Source organism: Haliotis rubra, unplaced genomic scaffold, assembly GCF_003918875.1.
Source record: "Haliotis rubra isolate DU_JTF1 unplaced genomic scaffold, ASM391887v1 Scf64, whole genome shotgun sequence".
NCBI lineage: Eukaryota > Metazoa > Mollusca > Gastropoda > Lepetellida > Haliotidae > Haliotis > Haliotis rubra.
In genome coordinates, this window is record NW_025767346.1 from 2,534,313 (window position 1) to 2,554,663 (window position 20,351).

The 20,351-nt window shown below is 42.5% G+C and overlaps 1 protein-coding gene across 1 annotated transcript in view; it reads right to left on the reverse strand.

Moving 5' to 3' along the window:
* The window catches only part of LOC124256833 (scavenger receptor cysteine-rich domain-containing group B protein-like), a 42,352-nt gene extending 23,557 nt beyond the window's left edge, over positions 1-18,795 (reverse strand). The window contains exons 1-2 of the mRNA XM_046690801.1: positions 18,706-18,795; positions 5,655-5,802 (exon numbers count right to left, since the gene is read on the reverse strand). Coding sequence (XP_046546757.1) covers positions 5,655-5,802; positions 18,706-18,778 — 221 coding nt within the window. The 5' untranslated portion in view covers positions 18,779-18,795. The remainder of the gene's footprint in view (positions 1-5,654; positions 5,803-18,705) is intronic.
* Between the last annotated feature and the right edge of the window lie 1,556 nt (positions 18,796-20,351).

Genomic DNA, 20,351 nt, shown 5'->3' on the forward strand with positions numbered 1-20,351 from the left:
CCTCTTCCGGGAGCAAGGGATCACCATCGCCAGCATTCTGACTGCATTGGGCTTCATCATATCAACCCTGGTGGTGTCATTGACGCCTGCCGGCGGCAGTGGTACACCAGCACCCACACCCCCAAGTGGTGGCGTCAAAGACTGGATAAAAAGGTCCTGGCTAAACTGGCTGGTAAGGCCGCCGAAGTCCTACCGGGCATCCTGGGTAGCATCGTCTCGTGGTTGCTGTGCGCTCTGGCTAAAACTGCCACGTGGCTCGGTCAAAACCTGTGGGCAGCCATCGTCGCCGTGGTGGGTCTGGTGTACGTAGCGGCTAAGGAATTTTTAACCAAATGATCCCCAAACCGACCGCTACCCCACCAACCACCAGGGCTGTTTTACAATCGATGTGCTGCTGATTGGATTGTGGCTGTGGGGGTGTTGGTTGAACCCTTCGCTCTGGGGGTGGTACGACTATACCCATCGCACCAGTATGTGTGGGTGGCGGGACGTGGGGGGGTGTTAACATCGGGGTTGACGCCCAACTTTTGGTCCGCCGTGGCTATGACTATTTCGTTGTTGTAGCCCACCACTTTTTTTACTCTCAGTTGCATATCGCTCGGAGCCATGTACAGTCCCACGTCGAATACGTAGTCGACTGTCGACCGGGCGTATTCCAACACGTCTTGGTAGCGTTTGATGGCACTCGGGAGATCAACTGGAGCATTGATAGCATCCTCAACGTTAACAACGAACTGTTTCTGAGCGTCGTAAGCAGTCCCCTTACCGAGGATGTTGGAACGCGTTTGCGTCTGCGCACCCAACAGCGCCCACACGTACGTTCGAATCGAGTCGTTCAATCTGATTACACCGGCATGAGTGAACCCTCTCGACGTGTCCAACATGAACTTTTTCCAGTCATCCGCTGCCCCCTGCTCGAACCTCCAGACTCGGTAATCCTTGCTGTTGTCGAAAGCCATGTAACGGTCATCCCACTCGTTTGTTGTGAGGTGATGATACGACTTGTACCCCCCATTCTTTCATCTTCTCGTTGGCATCCACGATAGGCATATTGTGAGTGATGGGGATACCCAACCCGTGGTTCGGCCCCGGCAAACGCCAATCCGTCTTCGGGTTTAGTTCGAATTCGTTGCGTTGGCCCGTCTATCGTACTGGTTGTTTACTGCGTCCCATGCTTTGTCCTGTGGGAGTGGAGCGCTGATCTCTTTGAGGATACGTCTGATCTGGTAGTACACATGGAACGTGAACACAGACTGACTCAGCGGTCCACGCCGAGTGTCGGTCAATGTCACACCACACCCCGTTGTAGCGCACCACACGGCGAAGTTGAGTTGATTCTGCCAGAACTGCATCGGTTTGTTGAACCAAGCGTGAACTACCTTAGCGTTAGTCACCGAAAGCTTATACCGGTCGAACACATCTATAAACTGGGCGTCGAAATACATCCCAGTAGCGACCACGATCTTGTGTGGGAAATCTATGTCCAGTTTAGGGTAAAACACTCCCGGGGAGTACATTTTTAAAGTATTATATAATGAGTATATATACTCTAACATGTACATAACACTTCCAAGAATAACGAGCGGCGAGGCCGTTCAGCTGATGCCCGCGATCGATAACACGTCGGGTCAACTCGAAGTCGCACTCTGCGATATCACCTACCTACCGCGATGGACTAACATCAACGTCAACAACAACAAGCTGTTCGTCAGTGGCGCCCGCAACCAGATAACTGACGGCTACTACAGCGTGTGCTCGCTAAGCGATGAGGTCTTCAAGCCCCTGGGAGCCGAACTCAAGATGAACGACTCAAACGGCACAGTGGTGTTAATCAACAACGGAAGAAACTCCTTGAGGCTCGGCCGACTATTGGCGAGGACACTCGGTATGCCGCCTGATGAGATAAAACCAACGACTACCGTCACAGGCACGAAGTTACCCGACCTAGTACCGTACCAAGAGCTGTGCATTCATCTCGGCCAGCTGAGCACAACGGACAACATTCAAGGTGGGCACCCTTCCACGATACTGAGAGCCGTACTGGTGAAAACGGAGAAATACAACGACGGCAGAACCGAGTCGTTTTCACCGCGGCAGTATAAGAGGTTAACCCGGGGCAACATCCCTGAGCTGATAATATCGGTGTTAGATATAAATCATATTCCTGTGAATATAGGATACCTCAGCATAACGCTGCACATAAAATGACTAGCACACAAGGCCCCCGGGGTGAGGTTGAAAAAATGCATCAATGCGGGGATATCCGACCTCGGGGACACACGCGGATTCGACGACCCCGGAGTAGATGGTAAATTGTACGCCTTGCAACTGAAAAACAACATTTACAAACGCGTTGAAGTCCCCTCCAGTGGAACCCTAGGTGATATAGTAGATACCTCAAGAGCAGTCGTCAACACTCGGTACACCCTAGTCAGCACCGGTGATGATAAATGAATAGTATACCCATCGTTCGGGGACGAACTGTTCAACATAGAAGATATTGAGAGCACTACCGTCGCCCGAAACAAGCCATATACGCTCGTCTTCACCGACGATGACAAGTGGGTGTTGTTACCCGCTAAAGTCGACTGGTTTCTCAATATTAGGCTCGGCTCCCCCTACGTGTTCACAGAGAACAAAGACAACTACCTAAACAAAGTCGTGAACAACGGAACTCTGCTCGTGGCTTTCGTCCCGGCTCAGAGTCGTAGCGTAGTCATCAGCGAGCCGCCAGTATGGCAGCCCACATACTATCGAGAAAACCGGGAGTGCAAAACGTGACATTGCAGTTGGTGTCTGAATTCGAAGGCATGGTCAACATCCTGGAGAGTCTACCAGAGAACGCCACTCTGATCATCAAAGTCTACCTAGGGGAACGATCGCAGGATGAAGTCGAAATCGTGAAGGGGGTCAATCTCCGGTGGGTGAAACGGCACCAGTGTCAGGTTGGAAGACACGATATCACTCACCAAAGATCTTCCTACCCAACAACATACACTTCATGGTGTTGAAGTGCGCCCCTGAGAAATTATCAGAAAAACAATTGGAAACTATCTCTTTATGGTAATATATCAATGTCCAATCATCGCCCCAACGCCACACTTAACGATCTAGGGGACACGGAGGGATTCGATCAGCCTGGCGAGGAAGACACCTCGTACGTCCTACACTTGAAAGACAACGTGTATAGGCGGGCAGCAATGGCCAATCATCTACCCAAAATCACACTCGGGGGTCTAGGAGGCATAGAGGGATTCGATTAGCCCGGCGAGGAAGATGCCTCGTACGTCCTACACTTGAAAGACAACGTGTATAGGCGGGCAGCAATGGCCGATCATCTACCCCAAATCACACTCGGGGGTCTAGGAGACACGGAGGGATTCGATCTGCCTGGTGAGGAAGACACCTCGTACGTCCTGCACTTTGACGGCCACGTGTATAGGCCGATTGCTTTGGCAAGCTTAAAGGAACCCGAATGGTTGCTCAATATGACCCTTATATTTCATTAAACGAACATAGTCGTATCTCTGAAATTAGGAATAACGGTACCTTGCCCGGGGGTTTCATTCCGGGGTCTAATACAAATATTATTGTAAGACCGGTTTTACCCAATATGTTACAGGCATACGAGGGGGGTGAGTAAAGGTTAAACCGCTACTGGTACCAGGAGGTTCCGGCTATGGTACCAGGCTCCACACTCATCATAGAAGTCTATCTCCTCAGACATTCTGTTAGTAAAGAGCAACAACTTTTACCCGGGGTGACAGTACACTGGAGTCCCCGGACCAATGACCAACATTACCGTATCATCATACAACCGGACCCCTCAACGGGTTCTATAGCCCCCTCAATAAGTCCCTCCTATGGGGCTCGTGTGGACGCAGAGTTACCTATGAACCTCTCACCTATTCCCCTGCATAAGGATCTACACCTTATAAGCCTCAAGTACATTGATCGACTATTAACTGAAGCCCAATTAAAAAATATCCCATAAGATATATTATATGCACACAGAATGGGGTTGTACCCAGTCACAGAGGAAGTCCCGAAGCCACTGGAAACCATAGACGGGTTCCGCTTGAAACGGTTATGTGACATAAAACGCCAACTAGAACAAGACCGCGACACACGGGCAGCATTGTATAAGAAGTACCATAGAGCTTTCAATGTCGTGGATGGTGTTGATACCGCCCTTATGGCCACCAGTGCTAGGCATCGAAATAACAGCTGGGGTGTCGGGTTGGCTGGATGGTGTTTAAGTTTGTGTCACGCAGACTGCACCGGAAGGCATTGAAACACGACGAGATCAGGATTCTGGCTGAAGCAAAGCTGTACACGGTAAGTGAGCGTATTTCTACAGCACTCACTGACAGTAAGATCTCAGAGGAGGAATCTCGTTCAATCCTCTCTGAACTCGATAAGTACCGTAAGATGAAACAAGAAATCCGGCTCAAGTCTCGTAAGTCTGCTATCGGCGAAGACGAGAAAAAACAGTACATAGAACAAGGGGTGCGAAACATTAAACTGTTTCACAAGACATAGAGCTATCACTTGATCAGGAAGTGGCACGTGGGGTAGGGAAGTTAACTGTGGATTCAAAAGTAGTAGACACGATGGGGGCGAGATCTAAGGGCCTTTACAGCGACCTTTCTTGAAAGTGATCTCATACCCCCATTACTTCTACTACTACAGATATACCATCACTACAACGCGTCCAACCATTTTCATACATACCTCGACTACCTCAGTACATCACAGATATACCATAACTGCAAGGTGTCAAACTATTTTCATACATACCTCGACTTCCTCTGTACATCACACAGCTACCATCACTTTAAGGTATCCAACCATTTTCATAGATACCTCGACCACCTCAGTACATCACAGATCTACCATCACTGTAAGGTGTCCAACCATTTTCATATATACCTCGACTTCCTCTGTACATCACACAGCTACCATCACTTTAAGGTATCCAACCATTTTCATAGATACCTCGACCACCTCAGTACATCACAGATCTACCATCACTGTAAGGTGTCCAGCTATTTTCATACTTACCTCCACCTCCTCTGTATATAACAGATCTACCATCACGATAAGGTGTCCAACTATCTTTCATACATACTTCGACTACCTCAATACATCACAGATCTACACAGCTGGTTTTATAGTGGTAGCTGACTGAGATACCATGCCGCAGTGAAGCATGAATACCCCACTCAGACACATTATACTGATTCCGAGCCGACCAGTCCTTGTTGTACCCATTCATGCCAAGGGCCATGCAGGGACCCACAAGTACCATGTTTTAACGTCTTTTGGTTTGACGCGGTCGGGGATCGAACTTGACATTCTGCTCTCGATTCCAGTCGTAGCGCATACATATCTGTTCAGTTCAATTTACTAATTCCTGCATTCTCATTTGTATGTGTCTACACGTGTAGTTCAAATATGCATTTGTTCTTCCTATGAACACAGTTTCTTTTTGTGGCTAGTATATTTACGTCGGACGTGATAACCTCGCATTTATCATTGTTCTCATTCTCATCACACTGATGATTATGGTTTGTTTTGTTTAACACCGTTATTCTGACCATATGAAAATATCTTGTATAAACATTAGTAATATTTTAAACATGGCGTCTTACTATCGTCCTAGTTCTTTGCAGGCCACTTTAGCTTCATCGGCACCAAAGTCATCGTCACACACCGTGCCCCATGTGCCGTTATAGTACACCTCAAGTCTCCCAACTCCATTGTCCAGTGGGGACACTAGTCGGATGTTCTGCCCAAACACTGAAAAATATGAGAAGGTTGGTCAGTATCAAACAACAATTACCGAACACTTCTTTCCAGCTATAGAAGAATATTTAGTAATTTCCAATTATACTTATAATATTATTATTATCATCATTATTATGTTTCACAGATTAAAAGTAGTATGCAGCAGAGAGGGTTCGGGTGATCCTGGCACAGTCAGGCTGGTAAGGCTCATCATCAGTTCAGGGCCCTTGCCCCCTCTACACGCAGCCCAGACACCGGATGGGACTTCACCCAGGAAACGCTGCCTAGTCGAACCCACCAAGAACTTTTCGGCGAATATGTAGACTCCCCAACACTGCAGCCTTCGGCATTACCCAGAGTGTCAGAAGAGCTGTGCTCTGCGCCAAGCGATCAGGGGGTACCACGCCAAGGGCACCGAGAACAATGGGGAGCCTGACGACAGTGTACTTGGGATGCAAGCGAGACATTTCAAAGGCGAGGTCCGCATATTTAGAATGCTTTTCCTGAATCTTGCCAATAACGTTGCTGTCAAACGGGACAGAAAATTGAATGACATTAATAGATTCATTGGCTTTATCAAAAAGGGCAAGGTCAGGTTGTTGGCTGGAATTCTTCTGAAGCTGCAGATGGGCCTATTCCACAGAAGTTTGAAAGCATCATTTTCCATGACGCCCTGGACATGTTCAGGGTCTTACCATGGATGGACCTCGGAGTAAAAGCCACAGGCATGGCGAAGACGGTAATAAAAGCAGCCATCATGTCTCTTAAGATATGCTGTTTGTGCCAAGGAAGAGAATCCACTGACAAGGTGTTAGACAGTCTCTGTAAATTCATTACACAGTCGGCATTTCATGTTAATATTTTCTTTAAGAATCACATTTTGACGATTACGAGTGGGAAGTGACTGGTTCTGAGCAGCAAAAAGAAAGCCCTCAGTTTCACATTTAAGACCAGCCGACTTCATCCAGGCAAAGGAGTTATTATTATTATTATTATTGGATATCTATAGAGCGCAACATATCCACGCACTTGTGCATGCCCAAGGCGCTGGTATTTTTTCCCTCGATCATTGGATGTCAATCTCAACGGCACATTTTATTATCAATCTCAGCTCCCTGGGTTAATACCTCTTGCCGCCGCAAGGCGCACCAAGTTAGTGCGGCTTTCCCATCCTTACGAGCTACCCATTCACAGCTGGGTGGACTGGGACACATAGTCACAGTACTTTGTCCAATTCTTTACTGCACGTTGCTGTACCCGCAACTAGGTGTTTGCACGTATTCATATGGCCACCATCCGGTCATATACCAGATTCGCGGGTTCTTTTAAGTGTACATGGCTATGTACTGTACACTAGGAGTTGTGACAACACTGAAAGAGTCTGCACACACAGTTGACTCCAAGGTGTTTACGCCCGGTCACAGGTAGGCTCGATCTCGGCACCTCATGCTCGCTGGATCACTAGCCTGGCGCCTTAGCCAGCTCGTCCATTCAAGCTTAGTATGGAAGATATCTAACTTGATCGTGCCTATATGTAAACAACATGTTCATTGTTGAAAGCTATATTTCAGAAATGTGTATATGTTCAGTGGCATTTATCAACGTCATCTACAAAAACATCTTTGGTCGACTTTGTAACTGGACCCCATGTGTTGCACGCAGACTTATTTGTTAAGTATTTCTCTTTGCGCCGGTGTCTCTGCAACTGTACGCAGCGGAAGTAAATCCACGTTAAACTGTACTTTTTGTTTCAACAAACTCAGTGAAGGCACTGTTGTGTCATGTGTTCTCGTCACAGTCACCTTACTCACTGATTTGTAATTGCAGCAGGAGTACTGCTTTGTGGCGTCAGGCAACCCTTAGCCTTTTATGCGAATTTGTGTCAGACGCTGACAGTACACATCTGATGTACTGACAACACACGTTGATAAAATAGAACAGTCAAACACTCCCGAAATACAAGCTCATCACTCTGCGGTTGTGTGGAATATTGCATTTTATCACCTACGAGGGCGAAAATATCAGGGTTCATATTTTTCATACGATTTTCATATTTTTCATGCCCTAGGGCAAAATATCACTTTCTCATGGTGACGTGACGTCATGAACAATGCTATGACGTCACGTTTCTTCTGTGACGTTGGGTACTACATACGGCGGAGACGGGTAGCCAGCCTATATTTGAAATACTTAATAGATTTGGGTTTATTTTCCTCAATTTGACGACTTCGGTAATAAGCAGAATATTATATTCGTTCCCATATCGTAGTATGTTTACGACACTCGTGCCTAAATATCGGTATATCCCTCGTTCTTGCTCGGGAAATACCAACATTTAGGCACTCGTGTTGTAAGCATAGTATGACATGGGCACTCATATAATATCCTCTATATATGGCAATCGAGTAGGATTAAATGTGATTTGATTTCAAAATTCAAGATTGTTTATTCCTTATCAAAGGCTTCCAGCCCAGAGTACATGTATATACATATATAGTGTATGTGTAGTCAAGTCATAGTGTATATCATTAACATTTATAATGGTTCAAGCGTTGGCTCGTCACGCCGAAGACCCGGGTTCGATTCCCCACATGGGCACAATGTGTTAAGCCCATTTCTGGTGTCACCCGCCGTGATATTGCTGGGATATTGCTAAAAGCGGCGTAAACCTAAACTCAGTCAGTCAGTATAATGGTTCAGTTTCCCCTTCACCAGAATTAAATGAAGCGTTGGTAAAGTTGTCAGTTGTCTGCCTAAGCTGTCAACATACAGCTGTCTGATTTGTGTACATTTAAGAATACAATGTTAAAGATTCTGACATAGTGTTATCTGCCAGTGTAACTTTTTATAACTTTTAAAAATACTTGGTAAAAAACCTGTTTCTCAACCTGTTATACAAATGACATGAAGTAAGAAAGTGCTAGAGATTCTGACATAGTATTATCTGTGATAACTGTCTAGGGTTGTCTACATTACATGAATTACTTGTACAAATACTTGGTAAAAACGTGTTTCTCAGTTTGTTATACAAATGACATGAAGTGATTAGTGCACTTCTTCAACTGCAGATACATTCAAATTCGAGTCACAATGTATATCATTAACAATAATAATGATCAAGTTTCCCATAACCAAATGTAAATGAAGCATTCATAAAATTGTCAGTTGTCTCCCTTAGCTGTTAAACGTTCGGCTATTTGATTTGTGTGCACTTCAGAATATACAGAGCTAAAGATTCTAACATAGCATTATCTGTCGTAACTTTCTTAAATGTGTCTACTTTACATAAATAAATTGCATGTGCAAACACTTGAAATTGCTGACAGCTGAAGGAATGGTGTAAATCCAGCTAGGGTCCATTAATGTAAGTCCCCATGGTCCCAAGTATGGTGATCCCCCGTCGGTTGTTGGCAATCTATAGCCTGTTTTTATATTGTTTTGTCATGTGTAGTTACAATGTTTTAGATTTAATTTCTAGTTTTAAATGTCTATCTGTGATAATCTAGATGTTTTACTGTCCTTCGTTGACAGGTTTTTATGATTTACCTTTCATTAGTATTAATTATAACTTGATTTAGTGACGATATGGCTGAAATATTGCCAAAGTGACTTTAGATTTTAACTAACCCGCTCACTCACTCACTCACTACAAGCACTTGGTAAAAACTTGTTTCTCAACTTGTTATGCAAATAATATGAAAGTGCACTTCGTTTTCAACTGCAGATACATTCAAATTATCAAAACAATATTTACATATTCTGTCCTCTCTAGCAACTCCTCCCCACCGACCTGTTTTTAATGCCAATGTATGATTTCCATATCTGAATCTACTAAGAACAAATCTTAAATGTTTACTTTTCAAGTTGTACATATGCCTTTCAAGTTGTAACAAAGATTTGATTATGAAATAATGATTAAACTTAAGGTTTCACCTATGGTATAAGCCCATGTTTGTTTCCAACAATCTTGCAACCTGTTCCTTACAAACTCTAAGAATATAAGAGATATTACCAACACATTTGACTTATTAGTTAGAAATATATTATGTGAGTGAGTGAGTGAGTTTAATTATACGCAGCTTTTAGCAACATTCTGGGGACACCAGAAATGGGCTTCACACACTGCCCATGTGGGGAACAGAACCCGGTTCTTCAGCGTGACGAGCGAAGGCCTTAACCACAAGGCTACCAGAAAGCCCCAGAATTATATTATTAGAATTGGAAACTTCAAGTAAAGTTGGAGAAATCGAAAGTATGTGTGTTTGGCAAGGGCAGCCCGCAATCAAGAAAACAAAACTATCTTTTTCAATTAAAAATACTGGATATTCAGACACAATGGTCTACAATGGCAGCAGGAGTGAACTATAGACACAGTGGGACTCACTACATACGTAATGTGAATAAAATAGACACCTACCACTGACAGTCAACGGAAGAAACTATAGACACAGTGGCACTCATAACACATGTCGTGTGAATAAACTAGACAATTATCACTGACAGACAGTGGGACTCACAACATATGTCATGTGGATAAAATAGACAGCTACCACTAACAGTCAGTGGAAGGAACTATAGACACAGTGGGACTCACAACACATGTCACGTGAAAAAATAAACAGCTACCACTGACAGTCAGCGGAAGGAACTATAGACACAGTGGGACTCACTACATATGTCTTGTGAATAAAATAGACAGTTGCAACTGACAGTGAGCGAAAGGAACTATAGACACAGTGGAACTCACTACATATGTCTTGTGAATAAAATATACAGCTACCAATGACAGTCAGCGGAAGAAACTATAGACACAGTGAGATTCACTACATATGTCAAGTGAATAAAATAAACAGCTACCACTGACAGACAGCAGCAGACACTATACACACAGTGGGACTCATTATATTTGTCACGTGAATAAAATAGACAGCTACCACTGACAGTCAGGGGAAGGAAAAATGGACACAGTGGCATTCACTACATATGTCATGTGAATAAAATAGACAGCTACCACTGACAGACAGCAGCAGACACTATACACACAGTGGGACTCATTATATTTGTCACGTGAATAAAATAGACAGCTACCACTGACAGTCAGGGGAAGGAAAAATGGACACAGTGGCATTCACTACATATGTCACGTGAATAAAATAGACAGCTACCACTGACAGTGAGCGGAAGGAACTATAGACACAGTGGGACTCACAACATATGCCATGTGAATAAAATAGACAGCTACCACTGACAGACAGCAACAGACACTATAGACACAGTGGGACTCGCTATATATGTCACGTGAATAAAATAGACAGCTACCACTGACAGTCAGCGGAAAGAGCTATAGACACAGTGGGACTCACAACATATGTCATGTGAATAAAATAGACAGCTATCACTGACTGTCAGCGGAAGGAACTATAGACACAGTGGGACTCACAACATATGTCATCTGAATATAATAGACAGCTATCATTGACAGTCAGTGGAAGGAACGATAGACACAGTGGGACTCACTACATATCTCACGGGAATAAAATAGACAGCCACCACTGACAGGCAGCGGAAGGAACTATAGACACAGTGAGACTCACTACATAAGTCATGTGAATATAATAGACAGCTACCACTGACTGTCCGCGGAAGGAACTATAGACACAGTGGGACTCACTACATGTGTCATGTTAATAAAATAGACAGCTACCACTGACGGTCAGTGGAAGGAACCATAGACACAGTGGAACTCACAACATATGTCATGTGAATAAAACAGACAGCCACCACTGACTGTCCGCGGAAGGAAATATAGACACAGTGGGTCTCACTACATGTTTCATGTGAATACAATAGACAGCTACCACAGACAGTCAGCGGAAGAAACTATAGACACAGTGGCACTCATAACATATGTCGTGTAAATAAAATAGACAATTATCACTGACAGTCAGTGGATCTCACTACATGTTTCACGTGGGTCTCACTACATGTTTCATGTGAATACAATAGACAGCTACCACAGACAGTCAGCGGAAGAAACTATAGACACAATGGCACTCATAACATATGTCGTGTGAATAAAATAGACACCTACCACTGACAGTCAGAGGAAGGAAAAATGGACACAGTGGCATTCTCTAAATATGTCATGTGAATAAAATAGACACTTACCACAGACAGTCAGCGGAAGAAACTATAGACACAGTGGGACTCATAACATATGTCATGTGAATAAAATAGACACTTATCACTGACAGATAGCAGCAGACACTATAGACACAGTGGGACTCACTACATATGTCATGTGAATAAAATAGACAGCTACCACTGACAGTCAGCGGAAGGAACTATAGACACAGTGGGACTCACAACATATGTCATGTGAATAAAATAGACAGCTACCACTGACAGTCAGCGGAAGGAACTATAGACACAGTGGGACTCACTACATGTCATGTGAATAAAATAGACACTTACCACAGACAGTCAGCGGAAGAAACTATAGACACAGTGGGACTCATAACATATGTCATGTGAATAAAATAGACACTTATCACTGACAGATAGCAGCAGACACTATAGACACAGTGGGACTCACTATATATGTCACGTGACTAAAATAGACACCTACCACTGACAGTCAGCGGAAGGAACTATAGACACAGTGGGACTCCCAACATATGTCACGTGATTAAAATGACACCTACCACTAATAGTCAGTGGGTCTCATAACACATGACTCAGATGACTCACTACATGTGTCAAGTGAAAAAAAATAGACAGCTACCACTAAGTCAGCAGAAAGAACTAAAGACACAGTGGAACTCAGTACATATGTCATGTTAATAAAATAGACACCTACCACTAACAGTCAGCAGAAAGAACTATAGACACAGTGAAACTCACTACACATGTCATGTTAATAAAATAGACTGCTACCACTGACTGTCAGCGGAAGGAACTATAAACACAGTGGAACTCACTACATATGTCATGTGAATAAAATAGACACCTACCACTAACAGTCAGCAGAAAGAACTATAGACACAGTGTAACTCACTACACATGTCATGTTAATAAAATAGACACCTACCACTAACAGTCAGTGGAAGGAACTATAGACACAGTGTAACTCACTACACATGTCATGTTAATAAAATAGACACCTACCACTGACTGTCCGCGGAAAGAACTATAGACACAGTGGGACTCACTACACATGTCATGTTAATAAAATAGACTGCTACCACTGACTGTCCGCGGAAGGAACTATAGACACAGTGGGACCCACTACATGTGTCATGTGAATAAAATAGACAGCTGCCACTAACAGTCAGCGGAAAGAACTATAGACACAGTGGGACTCACTACATATGTCATGTGAATAAAATGGACAGCTACAACTGACTGTCCACGGAAGGAACTATAGACACAGTGGGACTCACTACAGGTGTCACGTGAATAACATAGACAGCTACTAATGACTGTCCTCTGAAGGAACTATAGACACAGTGGGACTCACTACATATGTAATGTGAATAAAATAGACACCTACCACTGACAGTCAGCGGAAGAAACTATAGACACAGTGGCACTCATAACATATGTCGTGTGAATAAAATAGACACTTATCACTGACAGTCAGTGGGACTCACTACATATGTCACGTTAATAAAATAGACACCTACCACTGACAGTCAGCGGAAGGAAAAATGGACACAGTGGCATTCACTAAATATGTCATGTGAATAAAATAGACAGCTACCACTGACAGTCAGCGGAAGGAACTATAGACACAGTGGGACTCACAACATATGTCATGTGAATAAAATAGACAGATACCACTGACAGTCAGCGGAAGGAACTATAGACACAGTGGGACTCACTATATGTCATGTGAATAAAATAGACAGCTACCACTGACAGTCAGCGGAAGGAACTATAGACACAGTGGGACTCACTACATATGTCATGTGAATAAAATAGACAGCTACCACTGACAGTCAGCGGAAGGAACTATAGACACAGTGGGCCTCACAACATATGTCATGTGAATAAAATAGACAGATACCACTGACAGTCAGCGGAAGGAACTATAGACACAGTGGGACTCACAACATATGTCATGTGAATAAAATAGACAGATACCACTGACAGTCAGCGGAAGGAACTATAGACACAGTGGAACTCACAACATATGTCATGTGAATAAATAGACAGATACCACTGACTGTCAGCGGAATGAACTACAGACACAGTGGGCCTCACAACATATGTCATGTGAATAAATAGACAGATACCACTGACAGTCAGCGGAATGAACTATAGACACAGTGGACTCACTACATATGTCATGTGAATAAAATAGACAGCTACCACTGACAGTCAGCGGAAGGAACTATAGACACAGTGGGACTCACAACATATGTCATGTGAATAAAATAGACAGCTACCACTGACAGTCAGCGGAAGGAACTATAGACACAGTGGGACTCACAACATATGTCATGTGAATAAAATAGACAGCTACCACTGACAGTCAGGAAAGAAACTATAGACACAGTGGGACTCACTACATATGTCATGTGAATAAAATAGACAGCTACCACTGACAGTCAGCGGAAGGAACTATAGACACAGTGGGACTCACTACATATGTCATGTGAATAAAATAGACAGCTACCACACTGACAGTCAGCGGAAGGAACTATAGACACAGTGGGACTCACTACATATGTCATGTGAATAAAATAGACAGCTACCACTGACAGTCCGCGGAAGGAACTATAGACACAGTGGGACTCACAACATATGTCATGTGAATAAATAGACAGCTACCACTGACAGTCAGCGGAATGAACTATAGACACAGTGGGACTCACAACATATGTCATGTGAATAAATAGACAGCTACCACTGACAGTCCGCGGAAGGAACTATAGACACAGTGGGACTCACTACATATGTCACGTGAATAACATAGACAGCTACTAATGACTGTCCTCTGAAGGAACTATAGACACAGTGGGACTCACTACATATGTAATGTGAATAAAATAGACACCTACCACTGACAGTCAGCGGAAGAAACTATAGACACACTGGCACTCATAACACATGTCGTGTGAATAAACTAGACACATATCACTGACAGACAGTTGGACTCACTACATATGTCACGTTAATAAAATAGACACCTACCACTGACAGTCAGCGGAAGGAAAAATGGACACAGTGGCATTCACTAAATATGTCATGTGAATAAAATAGACAGCTACCACTGACAGTGAGCGGAAGGAACTATAGACACAGTGGGACTCACAACATATGTCACGTGATTAAAATGACACCTACCACTAATAGTCAGTGGGTCTCATAACACATGTCATGTGAAAACAATAGATACCCGAAGCAAACAGTAAGGGGAAGAAACTATAGACACAGTGGTCCTCACAACATATGTCATACGACGAAAATAGACACCTACCGCTGACAGGCAGCGGAAGACACTATAGACACAGTGGGACTCACTAGATGTGTCACGAGAATAAAATAGACAGCTACCACTGACAGTCAGCGGAAAGAACTATAGACACAGTGGAACTCAGTACATGTGTCACGTGAATAAAATAGTCAGCTACTTCTGACAGTGATCGGTAGGAACTATAGACACAGTGGACCTCACTACAAATGTCATGTTAATAAAATAGACAGCTACCACTGACTGTCCGCGGAAGGAACCATAGACACAGTGGGACTCACTACATGTGTCAAGTGAAAAAAATAGACAGCTACCACTAACAGACAGCGGAAAGAACTAAAGACACAGTGGAACTCACTACATATGTCATGTTAATAAAATAGACACCTATAACTTACAGTCAGCGGAAAGAACTATAGACACAGTGAAACTCACTACACATGTCATGTGAATACAATAGACACCCAAAGCAAACAGTAAGGGGAAGAAACTATAGACACAGTGGTCCTCACAACATATGTCATACGAAGAAAATAGACACCTACCGCTGACAGGCAGCGGAAGTCACTATAGACACAGTGGGACTCACTAGATGTGTCACGAGAATAAAATAGACAGCTACCACTGATAGTCAGAGGAAGGAACTATAGACACAGTGGAACTCACTACAAATGTCATGTGAATAAAATAGTCAGCTACAACTGACTGTCCACGGAAGGAACTATAGACACAGTGGGACTCACTACAAATGTCATGTGAATAAAATAGACAGCTACCAGTGACAGTCAGCTGAAGGAACTATAGACACAGTGGGACTCACAACATATCTAAAATACTGTAAATATGTTTTTGTTGTTGGTATTACCACAACAAATGCAGCTGTTTTATCTGAATGCGGTCGTCATCATATATGTTGTGATTCTATAACAAGATGTGTTAAGTACCGGTGTAAATTATTAATTATGGAAGAGACTAGATATCCAAAACAGACCTATATTATGTTAAAAAGAATGGACGATATTCACCGCAAGTCATGGGTAACTGAAGTGAAGAAATTAATTTATATTTATGGTTTCAGCTATGCGTGGGAGTTTCAAAATATTGTTAACACTGATTTATTTTTTAAACAGTCCTCTCAACGAGTTAAAGATTATAACATCCAGTGTATATTTTCTATGTTAAATGAACATTCTAATTTAGAGTTCTATTCATGTGTCAAAAGTACGTTTAATATGGAATCATACTTGTTAACATTATATAACAAAGATTTAAGAAGATTTTTATCACTTTTAAGATTCGGTCAATTAAATATTATGAAGAATACAGGCAGAAGAAATAATATCCCAAGAGAATTAAGATTGTGTCCATTGTGTAAGAACATTTTAGAAGATGAGGTTCATTTTATGTTTACTTGCCCACAATATGATGATTTAAGAACAGGATACATGTTAAATATTGAGTGTAAAGATAGAAACTCTCTCATTCGCCTTCTTCAAAACGAAAATAGCAATAATTTATATATGTATGCAAATTATATTGAGGAAGCGTTTAAGCGACGTAGCGCATTGTTATTGTGAATATATAAAAATATGTTCTAAAGTACTGTCGGAAATAGAACAAAAACTGTTTTTAGGCTGTTACTCTGTATCCCTAAAATTTACACAATTGCAAATAGCATATGTCGAAATAACCCACTTCGGCCTAACTGGGCGTTCAGTGGGATGCGTAATACGATATCCAGAAAAGTATGTTTACTCGTAAAATTGGGCAAAACTAAGAAAAAAACCGAAAAGCTGCCGAAAACAATAGATCAGACTATAGATGGCAATTAGGTCGCTCAGCCAGGTATGACGACGGACCGTCGACTCACCTGGCATGAAATGCACGTGCTTCCTACAGGCACAAGGGGTCATCTCAAAGATATTTTGTGCTTTTACATGTGTGTTGACTATGTCTCATCTATTGATTCACATCTAACGTGTCTTTCTTTCATATAGTTTCATGTAGTTTATGTTGAGATATGTAAAAGAGTTTGATACCCGAAAACCATAGAAACGCATCGTAGTATATAGGTGGCATGACAACCCGGAGATCGACAGGACTGGATATTATTTGTAAATTGTTATGACGTGCCGTGTACCTCCCCAGTATAATTGCCCTAAAGGATTATCTTATCTTAGCTGATATCTCTATCCCAAAGCCCGACCCCATGTTTTGCTTTTGAGACGGCCCCTCCTATCTGTTTCTTTTTATAGTGACAGTGAGACTGCACGTTAGCTACATCCTTAATAGTTTCGGCATAAAAGTTATAATTTTTTACGTCAGTTATCGTTTATAATAATAATAATAATAATAGCATGCTTGTAATGCGCTGTTTTCCATGTACAACATGCTCAAAGCGCAAGACATAGAAGTACATACAAACAGACTATAGCAGAGAATAAAAGATTAGAGAGATACATGGAAACAATGCAATGAATTATAGTTTACACTCATAAGCTAATCTGAAAAAGTGCGTCTTTAGTAAAGATTTAAAATTAGAAAGTTCTGTACAGTCACGTAGATATTGAGGTAGTTGATTCCAGGCTGTAGAGGCTGCATACGAAAAGGACCTTTCACCATACGTAGAAGTCCTAACAGTGGGGATAACGAGGAAACGTTTATCCTGTGAACGGAGAGAGCGACATGGGCGGTGCTGTGTGAGGGACTGGGCCAGATACGAAGGGGCAGATCCAGACAGACAGCGGAAAGTGAGGCACAGAAGCTTGAATTGAATCCTATAGTGAATGGGCAGCCAGTGTAAAGAATGTAGGAGTTTCAGAGCGTCATCAGATTTACGTGACTGGGTCACTATACGTGCAGCAGCGTTTTGCACACGCTGAAGTTTCCTTATCTGTGTCTTAGTGGCACCAGCGAGAAGGGAGTTACAGTAATCAATCCTGCTCATAACTAGAGACAGGTTATAATGAATCTACGTCTAATTTCAAATTGGGCATTTCAAAAGTGTCCTTTGTAATACAATATCATCGCACACTAATTTGCATAAACCCCTGGTCTGTTCCAAATAAGTCTCTTGGGACTTAGAAAAAAACCCCATTGCTCATTTCTGCACTAATTTCCCCTCAGTAAAGTCCCTTTTCTCCGTTTCCTATCTCTCTACCACTGAGACTGTAGTTAGGCCGAACTTAGATTATCAGATATTTCACACTTTCACATATCACCTACATAAATTGTAGTGATAAATGAGAAAATACAGTTTTTTTCTATTTTCCGACAGTACTTTAGTTATTGTGCAAATCATACCTTTTGTATTGTAATATGTATTGTACATGGGCCTGTGCCCTTTCTACTGAATAAAGTTATATATATATAGACAGCTACTACTGACAGTCAGTGGGTCTCATAACACATGTCATGTGAATACAATAGACACCTACCGCTGACAGTCACCGTAGCTAGAAACATCAAAGGAATCTTCAGCCTCTTGTCCATGATGCCACTAGGACACATTAGACCCCCTATCGTCCTAGTTGAACTTGTACGAATGGATTATGTTATCCTGACATGTCCCTCCCAGGACGGCAGAGTATCTCGATCCGAACCACAGTTCAACTTGGCAGTCTGAGTATGTTTAAGAATTCAACTTCCTGATCGACAATATGTAGTGTGAATAGTAGTTAAACTTTTGATATATGTAGAGGATGCCGACATCAGCAGCTATGCAACGTCACAGCACAGCACACTTAACAAGACGATTTCTCTTCCTCATGGATCTGTTTGTGTTGACCCAGACGGATGTTTTGCAAATTGACAAACATGTAAAATGAGACACAACAGGCTTTTGTTTTTATATTTTCATTCTATATTATTTCAAAGTTTTAACTTCCTTGCCTGTTTTACAAAACTTCAATATTTTCAAATGTGAAAGGACCCGTTATCAAATGTTACTTACCGTTTTGTTATTCTGTTTATTTTTGTTTTGTTTCGGGTTGTGTGTTATGTTTTGGCTTTAATCACGAAGAAAGTGTAATCGCACAAGTTAGGCGGCTGACTTTGTGAGCTGGCGAGTAGGTGCCTGACTCTGAGGGTGTATGTTCGAATCCCCGATGGGATTTCAAATTGTGAAATATTTTGAAGAGTCTTCAAACGGCAACAATTTCGTGGAGGAGGTCAGGATCGAAGACTTACACATATATAATTCTTTCATTTTGTGCATACAGTGTTCACGTATTAGTCAGAGACCCTTTAAGATCCGGGTTAAAATGGATCTTCAGTAACCCATGCTTGTCGTAAGAGGCGACTAACGGGATCGGGTGGTCAGGCTCGCTTACGTGGTTGACCACATGTCCCCGTATCCCTATTGCCTAGATCGAGGCTCATGAATGCTATTCATCACTGGATTGTCTGGTCCAGGCACCATATAGCTGGTATATTGCTGAGTGCGGCAGCCAACCAACCAGACATGTTTTAATACTACAACATACCTTTTTCAGTTATTTTGTGCGATCACAGTAACAATTGCCTTGAGATTTGTCTACATTACGTAGCCAAGATATACTTGAATTTGGTGCTAAACCCCAAAACTCCCGAAAATGATTTCAAAGTCCCCTGGTTGATAAGCACCCTGCAGCCACATTTGGTTGATAGACAGATCCTAGGAACTGTGTCGTTCACATAACAAATATACATATACTGAACAGCTAAAGAAACGCAAGTTTCGAAAAAATGAAATCTCATAAAAGTAAGCGTTCATGTTTATGCCTTACAAAAAGCCAGAGTTGCGTTTCTTTTGCTGTTCAGTATATATTGTATGGCTGTAGTAACCTTCTATAAATCACAAGCAACACTACCATTTGCGTAAACGCGTGTCACAGTTGAGCGTGGTTAGGCGTATGCCAGTATCCTGGTTAGCCACATACATCCTGCGTGAAAGGAAAATCTATTATTCCCGAAGAGGACGCTTTCCCCGGGAGTTTTATACTGACACAGCTTTGCGCAACATTATGTGCTGTAAACGTATACAGTACACTTGACAAGGTCCTGTATTTGCGCCATGAAACTATAAACAGCGTTGTTTTCACCC